Source organism: Brassica oleracea, chromosome C4 (genome assembly GCF_000695525.1).
Source record: "Brassica oleracea var. oleracea cultivar TO1000 chromosome C4, BOL, whole genome shotgun sequence".
Classification (NCBI taxonomy): Eukaryota; Viridiplantae; Streptophyta; class Magnoliopsida; order Brassicales; family Brassicaceae; genus Brassica; species Brassica oleracea.
This window is the reverse complement of record NC_027751.1, coordinates 40,629,752-40,645,707: the sequence shown is the minus strand read 5'-3', so window position 1 is coordinate 40,645,707 and position 15,956 is coordinate 40,629,752. Positions and strand designations below refer to the sequence as shown.

At 30.9% G+C, this 15,956-nt stretch overlaps 1 protein-coding gene across 1 annotated transcript; it reads left to right on the top strand.

Moving 5' to 3' along the window:
* Positions 1–6,386: 6,386 nt before the first annotated feature.
* LOC106339893 (classical arabinogalactan protein 2) lies at positions 6,387–7,074 on the top strand. Its single transcript, XM_013778759.1, has one exon. It carries the CDS (start codon positions 6,477–6,479, stop codon positions 6,885–6,887), a length of 411 nt encoding a protein of 136 aa, XP_013634213.1. The 5' UTR covers positions 6,387–6,476; the 3' UTR covers positions 6,888–7,074.
* Positions 7,075–15,956: the final 8,882 nt, after the last annotated feature.

Genomic DNA, 15,956 nt, shown 5'->3' with positions numbered 1-15,956 from the left:
TCCCTCTCAACAACCTGAGATTGACCTAATATTAGCTCGCGTCACTCAGCTGTTCAGCTCGCAAGCGTTCCGCTTAATGGGCTTCATCCATTATTACACCGGCCCATTATGCATAAGTCTATATCGATCCGTATTTCGTCCCAGCCCAAAGGACTGCTCCCGCCTTTGCTCTTCTTGAGACTCAAGCAACGAACCACATTATCCCACAAACTCCACCTTGGTTCATGCTTACTCTCAACACTGTGTATCAACTCCTGATATACATGTAGTGAATTCTGAATCCTGGCATTCACAAGTTCTCTTTCTTGAACTTGTTTAATCCCACAGCTTTCTTGATTACAAGCCCCTGCTGCACTCGGGTAACTTGATCAACTCTATCACCTTGATCACTCCTGCATCGTCTCATGTTCAATCCCCCGAGACGATACTTCAGCTCGATGTTCTCAAGCTTTCAAGACCTTTAGGGTCTTGATATGTTCTCTGAACTTTTCTCATGGAAGCTATTTCGTCAACACATCTGCAACATTCTTAGACGTGTGAACCTTCAACACTCTGACTTGGCCATCAGCCACTACTTCGCGTATGAAATTATACTTCAACTTCATATGTTTAGTTCGTTCATGGAACATGTGATTCTTCGACAGGTAAATTGGACTCTGTGAGTCACAATGTATTTCCGCAGCTTCCTAATCAAACCCCAAATCTTCACAGATGCCTTTCATCCAAACTGCTTCTCTGCTTGCCTCAGAAAGTGAAATGTATTCTGCTTCTGTAGTCGACAATGCCACTACCCTCTGAAGACAGGACCTCCAGCTAACTGTGTTACCGCCTACAGTGAAGACAAACCCTGAAATTGACCTGCTCTTTGTGAGAGACAAGGTTTCACTTCTTAGATTTAGGTTAGGTCAAGAGAGATGAATGAGAATCGTGGGCTGAATCCCGTAAATAAACTTGAAGAATGAATATGATTTTATTGATGAGTTGAAAGATGATGAATACAAAGGAATGTATCTTGAGATGATTGCTAAAGAATACGTAATGCTTTTAATCTAGTACAAAAGTTCATCCATGAAAAAAAAAGAGCCCCTTTGTCTTTTATCTTCTCCATCTTTATATAGTCTAGGTTTCGTTGGCAACCCTTCAACTGTTCTCCTAGATATTTGGCTTCAATTACGGAGCTCGCTTTAGGCTCCTCTTGACCGAGTCTCTTAAGGTGTTAGCTCACTTTCTGTCGTGACCTCTGCTATGATGTCTCCCAGGTCCAGTCGTCAGCTCGGCTTTCAGCTCCCTTTGTTATGATGGGCTTATCGCAACTCACATGCTAGCTCACGCTTATCGGTACCTCACCTGAGGGTCATATTCGGGTCCAACACGTACTAGGGTTTCATATTTGAAATTGCCCTGAAACGTCAGAATGGTCAGATAAGAGTAGATCGGAAACACGCAAAGAGGGATGAGGATTTATCAGTTCATACCTCGGTTCACAGAAGAGGTGGAGCGTGATGGTGGAGCTCAAGTAAGAGCCGTAATCATGTCGGAGAAGACATGCAAGGAACAAGGAAGTGAAGGATCAGTTAAATACTCAAGAAAGCTCTCGACTTTCTTTACAGAAGACCCTAATCTCAGAACTAAAGAGGAGATTAGATGTACCTGGAGATAACGGAGAAGCAGAGGGACGTCGGTACGACGGATATGATCGAGATCTCTCAAGAAACGGAGCCGAGACCATTTCTTCAGTGGAGGTTTGCGAGAAGAGAGACGGTGAGGGAGAGGGAGTCGAGACTGATGTTTTTCTTTCGCAAAGACAAAGAGACAAAGACTTGAGGCTGTCGGCACATGGGTTTTGCCGAGATGGGCCAGGATCAGGCCTTAACCAAGCTGGTGGAGATTTGTGAATATAGCTTGGGCTTCGGCAATACTGATGGGCCAGAGGCAATGCTATTATGACTTGGGCCAAGAACACACAGGCCCACTCTAGCTAAAGCACCTGATCACATTTAAACATATTGTTAGTATGGTGATTAGGTTAAGCCGTAGAAACACAAGCAGATTGTTACAGAGCATACATCAACAAGTATTCAGATCAAGGTGAAGTGCAAGGGGAAGGAGACAACAATACAAGATCAATAGCTTAGGCTTAAGTCTAGTTGATCTAAGGGCTTTATTGTATTCTCTTGTGAAGAGTATTTGATACTTGTGTAACAAACTATCTAGAACACTAATTTGGTGTCTCTAGAGTCTCTTTTGATCTAGTGTATTTTGGGAGCAGGAGTTCTCCCACGAGACGTACCGCGCCGAGGGCCGGGAACTCGTTAAATTGAGGGCCGGGAACTCGTTAATTTGTCTGTGTCGTTACTTTCAGTTTAAACCTGGATCTAAGACAAACTTGAAACCTAAGTAACCTAAGCTAAATTCTTCTGCAAATCTGAATCAAAACAATTACCCCATGTGTTAAAATTAGCCTCAAATCTTCAAAATTGCGCTTAGTCGAATGATTTTAAGAATACATTTATTTATGTTTTCCACATACGTTCAAATCCAATGATCAACAAATAAAATAAACTTTCTCTCTTTATTTATATTTATTTAATTTATAAGAATTTTAATGATTTTTGTTATCTCAAACTTTGTTTCCACAAGAAAAAATTGTATTCCTTTTACGATAAAAATCTTTTGTATTTACACTTTTATTTGTCAACTGTACTTACACTTTATAATTAGTTTTTTTTTTCATGTTTAGTTTTGTGAATATTGATGGCTAACATACTAGATTTATATTTTGTTTATAATATACATATGGAAACCGCTGCTTGTTTTAGTTTCTGTTATATAATTGATTTATTTATTTTGATTCTAATAAAAATAATCAGAAAATGCCTTCATGAGTAGATAGATATTCCTTCCGTTTCCTAAAGTAAGATGTTTTAGATTTTTTACTTGTTCCACACATATAGATTTTCTATATGTTTAAGTTATTTTTTTATATATTTTTAATAAACATTAAATGAAAATATTTGAATTGATTAAATTTTATTGGCGAAAAGTTATTGGAAAGTGTATAATAAAGTAAAAGAAAAGTTAAATCATAAACATTTATTGAATTCTTAATAAGCGTGAACACTTTAGAAAATATTAACAGAGAGAGTATAACTTAGAAGCAAAAGAAAAAAAGAAAGAAAAACAAGAATTCATAAGACGTTATCGTGATTGTTTTATACTCCATCTGTTTCAATTTAAATGTCGTTCGGGAGGAAAATTTTTGTTTCAGAATAAATGTCGTTTTATGATTTCAATGCAATATTTATTAATAAGATTCTTTTGTTTATTTTTTCAGTGGTTGAAATATGGTTAGGTATATGGGTAATGATGATTTTATTTTGAGAATGTACAAAATTAAACGTTTTATTAATCCGTGTGCATAATTGTAAAACGACAAATAAAGTGAAACGGAAGGACTATGTTTTTTATTATTACTACTCGTTTTCATTATTTTATAGAGAAATTACCTATAATAACACACATTTCTTGTGTAATGAGTAGAATAACATACAAAAACCAAGAAAGAAAGAAAACATAATATAAAGTCCAAAATACCCCATCGAGGAATTAAATTTAAATTAAAAATACATTAGGAAACATAACTATTAAAAAATATTTTTACACAAAGATGAAAAAAAAATGCCCTTTTTGAAAGCTCCTTCCCCGACTCATGAACCCTAAATCCCTCAATTCCTCTATTCTCGGATCTCTTGCGTTTAGACTCAATTTCACCGAGAATCGATCTTTCTCACCCTTCTCGACCACCAAAAGCTTTGATTGACAAATGAAGAGAATTTAAATCCCAGAAATCCGACGAAGCCTAAATCCCCTTTCTGAAATTATGGGTTCCTTTGAATCTGACAAATTTTATGGAGTGTGATCAGCTGTTAATGGAAAACTAAGTGTTGAAGAAGAGTGTCCTTCTTCCTCTGCCGTTAATGGGTTTGATGGCGGTGAGAAAGTGAAGCAGGGAGGTACGAAAGGGAGTCGATTGAGTAGAAGGGCATCTGCTGACCTCAAGTGTAAATTTGTTCACAAGCGGCATTCAAACGAGACAGTATAAGTGTCCAGAAGTAATCTTTGACCTCAAGTGCTTTTTGATCCTCACAGTGAAGGCAATTATGACAAAGATGAGGTAATGTGGTTTGGCTTCCTGATTCTATCATTTATGTAGCTATAGCCTGTTGTTACTGGTGACATTTATGTCCAAAATTTTGTTTGTATCTAACAGGACAATTTGGCTTTGATGATGGAGCTTCTTGGAATGATGCCACACAAGGTAATAGAATCATTAGCAGGCTGCTGGTACATGCTGGTGAACTACTTTACCATTCTAGGCCTTCTAATCTCCAACTCTTTCTCTGTTGGATGTATTGCAGATAACTTTAGGAGGCCGGTACTCCAGGGATTTATTCAACAGGCATGGTGATCTTCGACACATCAAAAAGAAGAAAGACCAAAAACCCGAAACGTAGCTCTAGAGAGAACGAAGAGTGAGAACGATGAGCAAGAAGCTGTGGTTGTTAAAATGAGAAACCAGAAGGTCCTCTCTCCGGTTTGATATCTGAGTTCTGTTCCGTGATTGAGCGACTGAAAATATGATATAGTCAGAGCTTTGAGCCAACAGAACCTCTCTTACGTCAAATGTGCAGAGTGATATATTGTTTGTGTACTTACAAGAAACATTAGCTCTTTATTATTACATACCAAGATTGAAAACATTGACAGAACACAAAGAACAAAAACAAAGTTCAAGGCATATAGTTATAAACAGCAGAACTTTTCTTCTTGTTTTGTTTGATTACAGCTTCCCGTTGAACTCAGGAACCATCAGGAACTTTTCATGAAACTGAACCTTCTGACTTAACATATAAGCAAGTAGTTGTGGTCGGTTATACAATAATAACAACAATTTTTGTTTTTGATAAGTATGTGAACTTTATTCTCATGAATGAAAAATTCTTGATGCTTGCACCGAATGCAATAAAAAAATATTTAAATCTGTAACTAGACTCTACTACATAGCGAGTGTGTCCCAAACTAAGGTATTTGAATAACCACTGGCCAAAAACAACTATAACTTGCTCCATCGGATTTTTTTGGGATTAACCTAAAATAGCCAGTTGACAAAAATATAAAATCGAGGTTTGGAGAAGAAGTTTCACGGCTAAACTAAGTTTTAGTAACTAGTTGTGGTTATTGTTCAAATTTTTGGTCCCTTTAGTAACCCGGGTTTTGTTAATTCTAATTAGTTAACCGATTTTAACGCGAATAAGTTTGCTACAACATATAACCCACGGAAAGTTTGCCATAACTTATATTAAAGTCTGCTATTGCATAAAAGTTAGTTTGGTAATTAATAAGTCTGCAATGAAACATACTTATTCAGAAAGTTTGTTGTTTATGAACAAAGAAAATATAAGTCTGCGATCTCATGAATAGGAAAATCTGCCAAATTATAAAAAGTCTACGAAATGTTATTATGAAATTCTACCACATATTATAAACCTGCCAGAAAAAAAACCTGCCATAAAAGTCTGTCAATTAAAAATAAACCTCCTAACGTAATTAAATCTACTATTACGTGTGGTAAAGTTATTGCTGAAAGTCTCTAACGATTTTAAGTTTGCCATAATAAGTATGCGTAAACAAATAAATCTGTTAGATACTAATAAATCTGTCGTCAAGTATCGCAGATTTTTAATAGCATACTTATTTATATATTTAGAAAATAACTTATTTTTTTTGTGATGTAAAAAAAATTAATGGCATTTGTGTAAATAGTTTTTTTTATTAACAAGGGAAATAAGGGCATTTTCGGCAACAACAATAATCTAGTAATTAAAAAAAATTATATGTTATTCTAGTAATAATAACATGATTTGATGTTATTTTAGTAATCTTCCCTATTTTATATCGTTTAAAAAAAATACAAAATCAGATTTTAATACATGTCTCAAGCCTCCTAGAAAGGCTGGCACGGCACTGTTCAAGTCCATAAACGCGTTTAAGCAAAAACAGCAAATTTAGACAGAGTCAAAGAGACCAAACAACCAATTTTAAACACATGGCAGAACTCAGTGCATCAGTTTGGTGCCTCTATGTAGATGATCCTTCAAGGAAACTTCAGAATCCCAAACACGCCAAGTCAAATGAAAAAAAACAACACAATCATAAATAAATAAAGAAGAAAAAAAAGAAAAAAACACATACAATTATTTTCAAACCGCCATTGTCAAGCTAATCCATGCTGTACTAACGTATGTGGTTTACATGATTAGTGTCACAAATCACAACGATAATTAATTAATTAATCCCAACCATCGAGTATATATAGAACCTCTCTTCTCTCATAATTCCACACGCCATCAAACAAAGAACAAGAGCTTAAAACATTAAACAGAGAGTTTCAAGTTTCAAATAAAATCAATCTAAAGATGAGTCCTAAGGCATTGCAAGTTGTGATCTTTCTCGGTTTCTTGGCCACTTCATGTTTCTCTCAAGCTCCAGCCCCGGCACCAACCACCACCGTTTCTCCACCGACGTCGCTTCCTCCCATGAAAGCAGAAACACCTTCTCCGGTTGCTTCACCACCGGTTCCAGTTAACGAGCCAACTCCAGCTCCAACCACCGCTCCAACTACTTCTCCAACAACAGCTCCGGTTGCTTCTCCTCCTCTAACAGATGCTCCAGCCTCTGGTCCTTCCGCTGGATTAACCCCTACTTTGGCTCCGGCTCCGGGACCAGACACCGGTGCTGAAGCTCCTGTAAGCGCCGCATGGGCTAATCAAGCTTTCCTTGTGGGAACATTTGTTGCCGGAGCTCTATACGCTGTCGCTTTGGTTTAGAGAGCTTTTGTGTTGAGCGGACCTTTGATCCTCTGCTTTTCGATTACTGTTTTATTAATTACTTATTTTCGTTCGCATGTGTAATTTATTATTACTATTTGTATAATTCTTGTTGTGATGAGGATGAACATAGAGACGATATGAATATCCATTTTATATAAATTAAAATTATTCTTTCAAGTTACTATCGATTTGTGTTTCTAATAAAAAAATATAAGAACAAATATTGATATTGTACACTTTCATAAATTAATACTTACTAAATCTGATAAATATAACAATTTAACAAGATAATAAAATATTTTATTTTCTTATTTATTATAATATGTAATTATATTAATATTAAAAATTAATAAATATTGTAAATAAATTTTAAATTATAAGAAATAAAATATGTATTATTTATATATATTTTATAGAAATTGTTTTAAAATACTTATGTTAATCTGTACAAATATATTTAGAACACATATACATTATAAAGTATCTATCTGGTATATTAAAGCATCGAATGATCGAAACAAAAATAAACATATAATATAATGTATACGATTATGAAAATAAATATTTTTCTTATTTTATATAAGTTTTAATTTTAAAATATACAATAGAAATAAAAAATTAATTAAATTAATAATTGATAAATTATATAATATTATAATTTTAATACTACTATGAATATTTTTTTAATAAAAATATAAAAATCGTTGATAAATGTTATATTCTTTTTTAGAAAACTGATCCTTGTGTATTCAGTTAAATATTGAAAATGGGCATCCGACTGATGTTTACTTCGGATATAGACCCATTGGTAATAGACTATTTGCCCATTATCTTCAAGTGGGTTTGAAAAGAATAGTCATACTCTCTCAGTCTCTCACTAAATTGGGTCTTTAAGTTATTTCAAAAACAGTTTGTGGTATATTTTTATAAGAAATTTGGGTCATAATTTAAAGGAAAACTAGACACATCTCATACCGATCTATCTTTAGATCAACGTAAACATCAACAAAGTTTATTATAGACTATAATGTTTGTTGATAAAAAAACTAATTAGTGTGGTTTAAGAAAATTATGTTAAAATCAAGTGCTATATATCTGCAATTTGTGTAGTTTGATGTCTTTTTCTAATTTAATCACCTGCTTTTACCTGCAAACTTGTTAGCTATTTAGCCATGACAAAAAGTCTCCTAACTTCAATCAATGATATCATAAATGATGTATCAATTTCTTAAAGATAATATTGCTTGATTTATGGCTTAAATCTTGATATGTTGTTAAGGGTATGTTTTCGTAACATAGTTGGATAGTCGTGGAAGGTAGGAATCATAATTATATTATAGATTTGTAATAACTTATTGACATATTAATAAAAATAATTATTAGACTAGTACTTGGTTAAATTCGGTTTTCTTTGAAGCTTTAAATTCTTTTTGTTCTTTCTCTCGCGATTATACAATACGATGGTGTTAGTCTTAGTTCAATGATAAAAGTTCCCACAAATATGATTCTTATAATTTATGTAAAAGGGGAATATTATTGTTATTGTAACAAAAGCTTTGATGATTAATGAGTAAAAAGGCGAGGAACAAGAACAGCTAAGTTTGTCCATAGAATTATCGATCGACAAAAAGGTTAAGAAAATGGGATGTCACTATATCTCTTTGGAATTATAGAGAAAAGAAAAAGAAACAACTAATAAAACCAAAATACGAATGTGTATCCAAAGTATCTCTAACGAATTACGATTCTTACTCTCTATAAAAAAATTGAATTAACTTTTAAAATTAATCTCTTTTAGGTTTTGTCTATGATATATACTAAATGTAGACTGAAAAAATTGTTATCATTATTATGATCATCAAGACAACATAAAAATAATTGATGTAGACCTAATGTGTCGGCAAGTGTTTGTGAAAATTGTGTTACAACTTAGAACTTACAAAAGCCCGTTAATGATAAACTTCCCATTTTCAAAGATTTATCAGTTACAATCATGAGTGAAGTTTGGGTGCAAAAGATTAGTATGTCGTTAGTTCTATAATTTTGAGTTTTTCTTCGAAGATTGATAAGTGGAAAACTAAGGTGTGCTTTATATGAGGTGATTTGATTCAATGAAGGTTTTAGCAAAGCGTTCAATCAGAGCTGATCATAGTGTATATTTTAAATGGATAAATACTTAACTAGTCGATAAGTTCTATATATTAAAAAGAAAAAAAGAAATGTCTTTGCGGTTTGAAAAACTGGCAAAAAGTGGAATAACCAGGCTAGACACCACCATAAATTAGTTTTCCCTTTTTGTTAGATTTTGGATCCAAATGCACTTTTCGGTTTTTAATTTTCATATGAAAAGCTCATTGCTTTTCTTTTTGTTAACTTACTATAAATTTATAAACCTAAAAAGAAACCAAGGGGGCCAAAGGAAAAATCTAGGGTCATAGCTCTTGCTTTGTTTTGTTTTTTTCTCTCTTCTTTTTGTTTTAGAATCAACAAACTTCATGATTGACGACCCTCGAGTAATTGAGCCAAGAGTTCTTAAATCAATGATAATGTAGAACAAACCTTTCTTCCCACATAGATTGTTGATATTGACCTTATCATTTGTTTCATTTTTCTTTGTTCGCTATTGTAATTTATGTAATTCAACAAAAGATAAGAGTGAATTCGAGACAAGAAAATCTTCATGACAATCGGAGAGCTTACCTTATTATTTGTTTCATCGACAGTGATGTTTGTATATAAATATGATATCTTATTTTCAAATGCATATATGTAGATATACTTACTATTGTTTCATACTAAACTGATATATGTGTGAAAAATTCTGAAAACATAATAGAAAAAATACAAAAGAGAACTGATGAAAAATACAATTTTTTTTAATAGAATTTTCTATGAAGCCAAACTTAAACTAATGATTTGTAGGATTAGTCGATAATTGATAATGATTGTTATTTTATTAATTAATTTATTATACAAGAGATGGTATCGATTCCTTTGAGTTAAGAATACAAGCTTTGAACATTAAAAAAAAAGATTCGTGAAAGAATGGATAATATTCCAAGATTAAAAACCTATATAAGAGATTTAACTAATACATAAACGTTTGGAGCCCAATGAAAGTGGTAGAAATCTAATAGTCTAATCACTATGCAAATATAAAATTCTTCCTGTCGTACGGATATATATATATATATATATATATATATATATATATATATGTGTGTCTTTTTTTTATTATTGTATATGAAAAAATATTTTAACAAAAATTAGCAGATGAAAAAGCAAAAGGCGGAAATGTTTTTATTTTGATAAATTAAAAGGCAGACATATTGTATTATTATTCGAGAATAATTTCAGCCAATCTGTATTTTTTTGGACTACTCAATTTGTTCTCTTTTCCCTTTTTATTTTTGATATTTAAGTTGATCAAATGTATGCAAATATTAAACTTATTCAACACCATCCATAGTTGGATACATGTGGATGTGGTATGAAATGCAATCTATATTATTAAAACTCAAGTATAAAATTAGAGTTTTTGGAAATTTAAATAGGATTATTAAAAAAATTTGGAGAGTTTGGAAACATGGATTGTAGTCTTTTAAAAAAAATTAATTTTGTTTGGAAACAAGGATAGTAGTATTAAAAAAAAAGTAATGGACTTATGTTATTAAGAAAAATTGAAAGTCCATCATATTATAAAAAACTATCTATTTGGGCCAGTTTTAAAATATATGAAAATGGATCAATTTAATTGTCTAAAACTTTTTTTTTCTAAACTAACCATAAAACAAAATTTAAACTTTATATACATATTTCAAATCAAAATAATAATTCAAAGTTGATTTATATCAAAAATTGATTCAAAAATATACATATAGTCAAAAATGGATTTTTATTAAACTATTTTTCAATAACCATTATAAAAAAATGTTGTCAATATATATAAGAAAAATAAAATACAAAGCCCAATTTGAAATACCAACTCAAATTATGGTTTTTATATTTCATATTAAGTTTTAAAAATATAATATACTAGTATTATCTTCCGTGCTATGCACGGATATTATTATTTTATTAAATAACTATATTTTTAAGATATTGTTTAGTATGGAAATAATGTTATTTTGAGGGTTTTATATTTAATATTTCTTCCAAGACCAGGAAAAAACCATTACATATGAAAAATAAGATTGAAGGATAGCATATCTCTTGCATAAGTACACTTAAAATACTAATCTTAATTTTGTAGATACCTGACCTTAGCATATATTGTAGTATTTCCTTTCCTTTATGTTTTCTTTTATTTTTCGTTGTAATACTTACTTGGAGTTGTTTTGCTTCGATCTATAAATAAAAACAGAAACTAATTAGAAGTATAAATTAATATTTGGATCTGAAATTAAACAAAAATAATATCAAAACATTTCTATAAGATATAAACACACTAAAAGTTGATAAAAAAAATAAACATACAAAAAAGTAAGGAAATCTTAATCTTTTTGTTTTCTCTAGCCCCTGAATTTCTTACTTGATTGTTCAACTTATACTCCATTTGTGCCTTTTATCTCCATGTTTTCCCTTTTTTTTCTTTTCTTCTTGTGGTGGTTTGCATTCTAGAGGTTTTGTACGTGTGTTTTAAGTTCCCAGTAAATTAGCCCTTTTAACTGTCATTATTTTTTTATTTAATATGAATTAACTTTCATTATTTTTTTCTTTAATGAATTAACTTTTATTATTCAATTTTAACTACTGGAAATGTATAGATTTAGATTTATGACAATATTGATTAAAAAGGTCGGAGAATTTAAAACTTTTCTCAGATGAGATTTTTTTTGGGCTATTTCTATTAACTTAATTAATAAAATTATAAATATGTTGTTTAATAAACTTGCCAGAAATACTTTTTCCTTTTGTGCTAAATTTTGATAATTGCAAAAATTAATTTTATTTTGTAACTGCATATATATATTGAAAGTTTGTAACTGCATGTTGATTGGGTTCGTCTTATATGCGTCCAAACGGCCTCTTTTAAAAGATAAATATAAAAATATTAGCTTACATGTTCGGTCGTGTCGATCCCAGAGACTCCTCCAAGAAATGGAAAGCACACCACTGTGAGAAGCGAAGCACTCTTAACAGAGAGAAAAAATGCCACACAAAAAGGAACGTTTTCACTTATAGCGTTAGCATTTGCAGTCACTAAAAATTACTCAAAAAACTTACTTAGCCAGAAGAGAGCGAGGGAAGACTTTGCTATCGGCGGTATTGTAGACTTTGCTATGGCGGTAAAGCTTTCTAAGCTGCTCACTTCTCTCAAGACCCAACTGGTCAGCTTTGACTTCCGATGCTTGAACCATCTTCCTCGTCTTATATATCTCCATTGTAGCATCCATCTCACCATTCTAACAGTCTTTTTCTTAACCCGCAACGTACAGATAAACTGACCATGGGCACATTAAAATAAATAAACTGATCATGGGCACATTACTTATAGCTTCCTCCAATCGTGTTCTCTCTTTTTTATCTAAAAGATTATGCAGTTTTTAGGATCGTGGGATCATGGCCACATTGTAAGGAATATTATGAATTTTTATTTTATATTGAAAAGTAGAAAACACAAAACAGTTTATTGCATTTGAATGTTTTTGCAATTTTATTTTTTATTTAATTTGTATAGCATATTTCATGTGTCAAAATATAATTGGTAAAGTGACTTGTGCTTTAGTATATAAGGGATGTAATTATTTATATGATGGTACGTATAAAATACTATTAATTATATGATTACTTATATGATGGTACATATAAAATACGATTAATTATATGATGACAATATACAATATATAATAATGACTAGGGATGGGCTTTCGGGTACCCATACATGTTTGGTTCTGATCGGTTTGCGTTTCGGGTTTTCGGGGTCAAAGATTTCAGCCCTATTAGGATGTTTCTAAATTTTGGTTTGAGTTCGATTCGGATCTTTGCGGGTTTGGTTCGGGTTTGGATAACACATTTAAATTATTTTTAAAGTTTTAAATCATTATATATTTTAAATTTTTCAAAATCTATAAATAAAATAATATATTACCTATAAATTTGAATAACATATGTCAGAATACGTAAGCTTAACATATCAATTGGCTTGATTTAAAATTTTGGCTAGGGAATCAATAATTATTTTAAGTATTTTGGTGATTTGAGTATACTTTAACTATTTCAGATATTTACTTTTGACTATCTATATATATTTTCAAGTATTTAAACTAATTTAAAAGTATCATTCTTGATGTTTTATATACGTTAAATTTAAAAATAATTAATATATATAAATATATAAATCTATTTTTAGATAAATTCGGGTATCCGAATACTTCGGTTCGGATCAGATTCGGTTCTCTAAATAACAAAATTTTGAATAATTCGAATATTTAATCAATTTATGTTCGGGTTTGGTACTATATTTTCGGATCGGTATCGGTTCTGTTCCTCGGATTCATTTTGCCAAACCCTAATAATTACATGAAAAATAAATATCAACATATTTTTCAAAATCTAGTAATTTATTATATTATACACTCTCATACGTGTGTTAGTGTGTGTGTACAAATTATTATCGTTATTTCTCTGAAAACTATATCAGAGAGATAAAGTTAGACTGATTATGCGTGTGCATCATGTTAACAACATTAGTTTATGAATCTTTTATTGTTTTTTAAACATCATGTATACCGTTATTGGTTATCCCCTTAAATTTTACGCGTGTGCGTCATGTTAACAACAATAATCATAAGCCCTTTTAGAAAAGCCAACAATACTCATATGTCTTTAGTTTTTTACATATGATTGTAGGGTGCAATAGTAAATATTACGAGATAATTTTAAAACTATACCATTATTTTAAGACTTATTTTTGGGTTCACCCCCTACGATGAACCTAGAGGTTCACCAACTAATAGAATCTTGTTATTATATATTCCATACCTTTTAAAAAAAGAACAAAATATTGTGAGTTATATTTTGTTTTTAAAATAAAATAAAAAAATAAATAAAAAATAGTAGTAGTTAAAAAAACATTATTTTAAAAAACTATTTTAAACGTCGTCAACAAAACCCTAAACCATAAACCCTAAATTCTAAACCCTAAACCCTTGGGTAAACCCTAAACCCTTGGATAAATCCTAAATTCTAAATCAAAAACATTAAACACTAAAAAATACAAGGGTTTAGTGTATTGTGTTTTAATATTTAGTGTTTTTTATTTAGAGTTTATGATTTATCCAAGGGTTTAGGATTTAGGGTTTAGTGTTTTGCTGGCGGACGTTAAAAAATATTTAATTTTTTTTTAATAACTACTATTATTTTTATTTATTTATTTTACCTCTTTGTTTTAAAAACATAATATAACTTGATAATATTTTTTTTTTCCTAAAAAATATCAAATATAAAATAACGAAATCCTATTGGTTGGTGAACCTAGAGGTTAACCCTAGGGGGTGAACCGAAGAATAACTCTTATTTTAGTAACAAACTTATGGGGTGAACCTTTAAATTCACCTCTCATTCTAGGACCAATCAAAGTGTTACGTAGATAATTAATTAAAAAATATTAATTTTTTTTTTTTAAAAGAGTAACGCCAATTTTAACGACGATGACGCCGCTAGCTAAACCGTAAATTCACCTCTTATTTTAATAACAAACTTATGGGGTGAACCTTTAAATACACCTCTTATTCTAGAACCAATCAAAGTGTCACGTAGATAATTAATTAAAAAATATTAATTTTTTTTTTTAAAGAATAACCCCAATTTTAACGACGATGACGCCGCTAGCTAAACCGTAAACCCTAAATATTAAATTCTAAACCCTAAACCTTAAATCCTAAACCCAAACCCTTAACCCTATGCCCTAAACCCAGATCCTAGATCCTAGATCCTAAACCCAAACCGTAAACCCTAAACCCAAACTAAAAACCCCAAACCCAAACCATAAACCCTAAACACAAACCATATACCCTAAACCTAAATCCTAGACTCTAAACCCAAACCTTATAACGTCTAAGTTTAGGGTTTGGGTTTAGTGTTTACGGTTTGGATTTTAAGTCTAAGATTTGGTTTTAGGGTATACGGTTTGGGTTTAGGATCTAGGATTTGGTTTAGGGTATAGGGTTTGGATTTAAGGTTTACGGTCTAGGATTTGAGTTTAGAGTATACGGTTTGGGTTTAGAGTCTAGGATTGGGTTTAGGGTATATGGTTTGGGTTTAAAATTTACAGTTTAGGGTTAAGAATTTAAGATTTCGGGTTTACGGTTAGCGTTGTTAAAATTAGCATTATTTTTTTTTAGTTATTTTTAAATAAATTTAATATTTTTTGCTTAATTATCTACGTGGCACTTTGATTGGTCACAGAAGGAGAGATGAATTTAAATGTATTTTAACAGAAATTTGACTAGATTATATATAATGGAAAAGAAAAATATGGAAAAATAATCTACTGCGACTCTAAAAAATCACTAAACCGAAAAGAAACAGATTGAAAACTGAAGCAAATTGTACCTTTCCAACCATGGATTTCCTTACTTTATGATCGACTTCTAGTAAAAAAAAAATATCTTCTTTTGTGTTGGTTTTAGATTTACAAGTTTCATATCCACATTTTGTACGTATGTTAGAATAAGATCTTCATAAATTGAAATTGTAGGTTTTTAATCATGGACTGTTATTATTGTGATTGATTGCTAAAAAGTTTTTGTTTAGGGATTGGAATTATGTTCAATTACGATGGAAGGTCTAAAAAAGTAGCTGGATTTCCCTGTGTTTTTTGGTTCTTTTTTATTGTAGTTACAGTTTTGGAAAAAAACAATAGAATTCTGAAAAAGTCGATAAAGCTCTGGAGATGATGAAAATGCATAAAAGTTTATAATCTTATAAATGAATAAGTATCAAAATCAAAAATGAAATTTCTACTAATTATATATATATATATATATATATTTTATCATCAACTTAAACAGACTCATACTTTTATATATATAGTCTTATAAAATAATTTTTAAAAACATATAA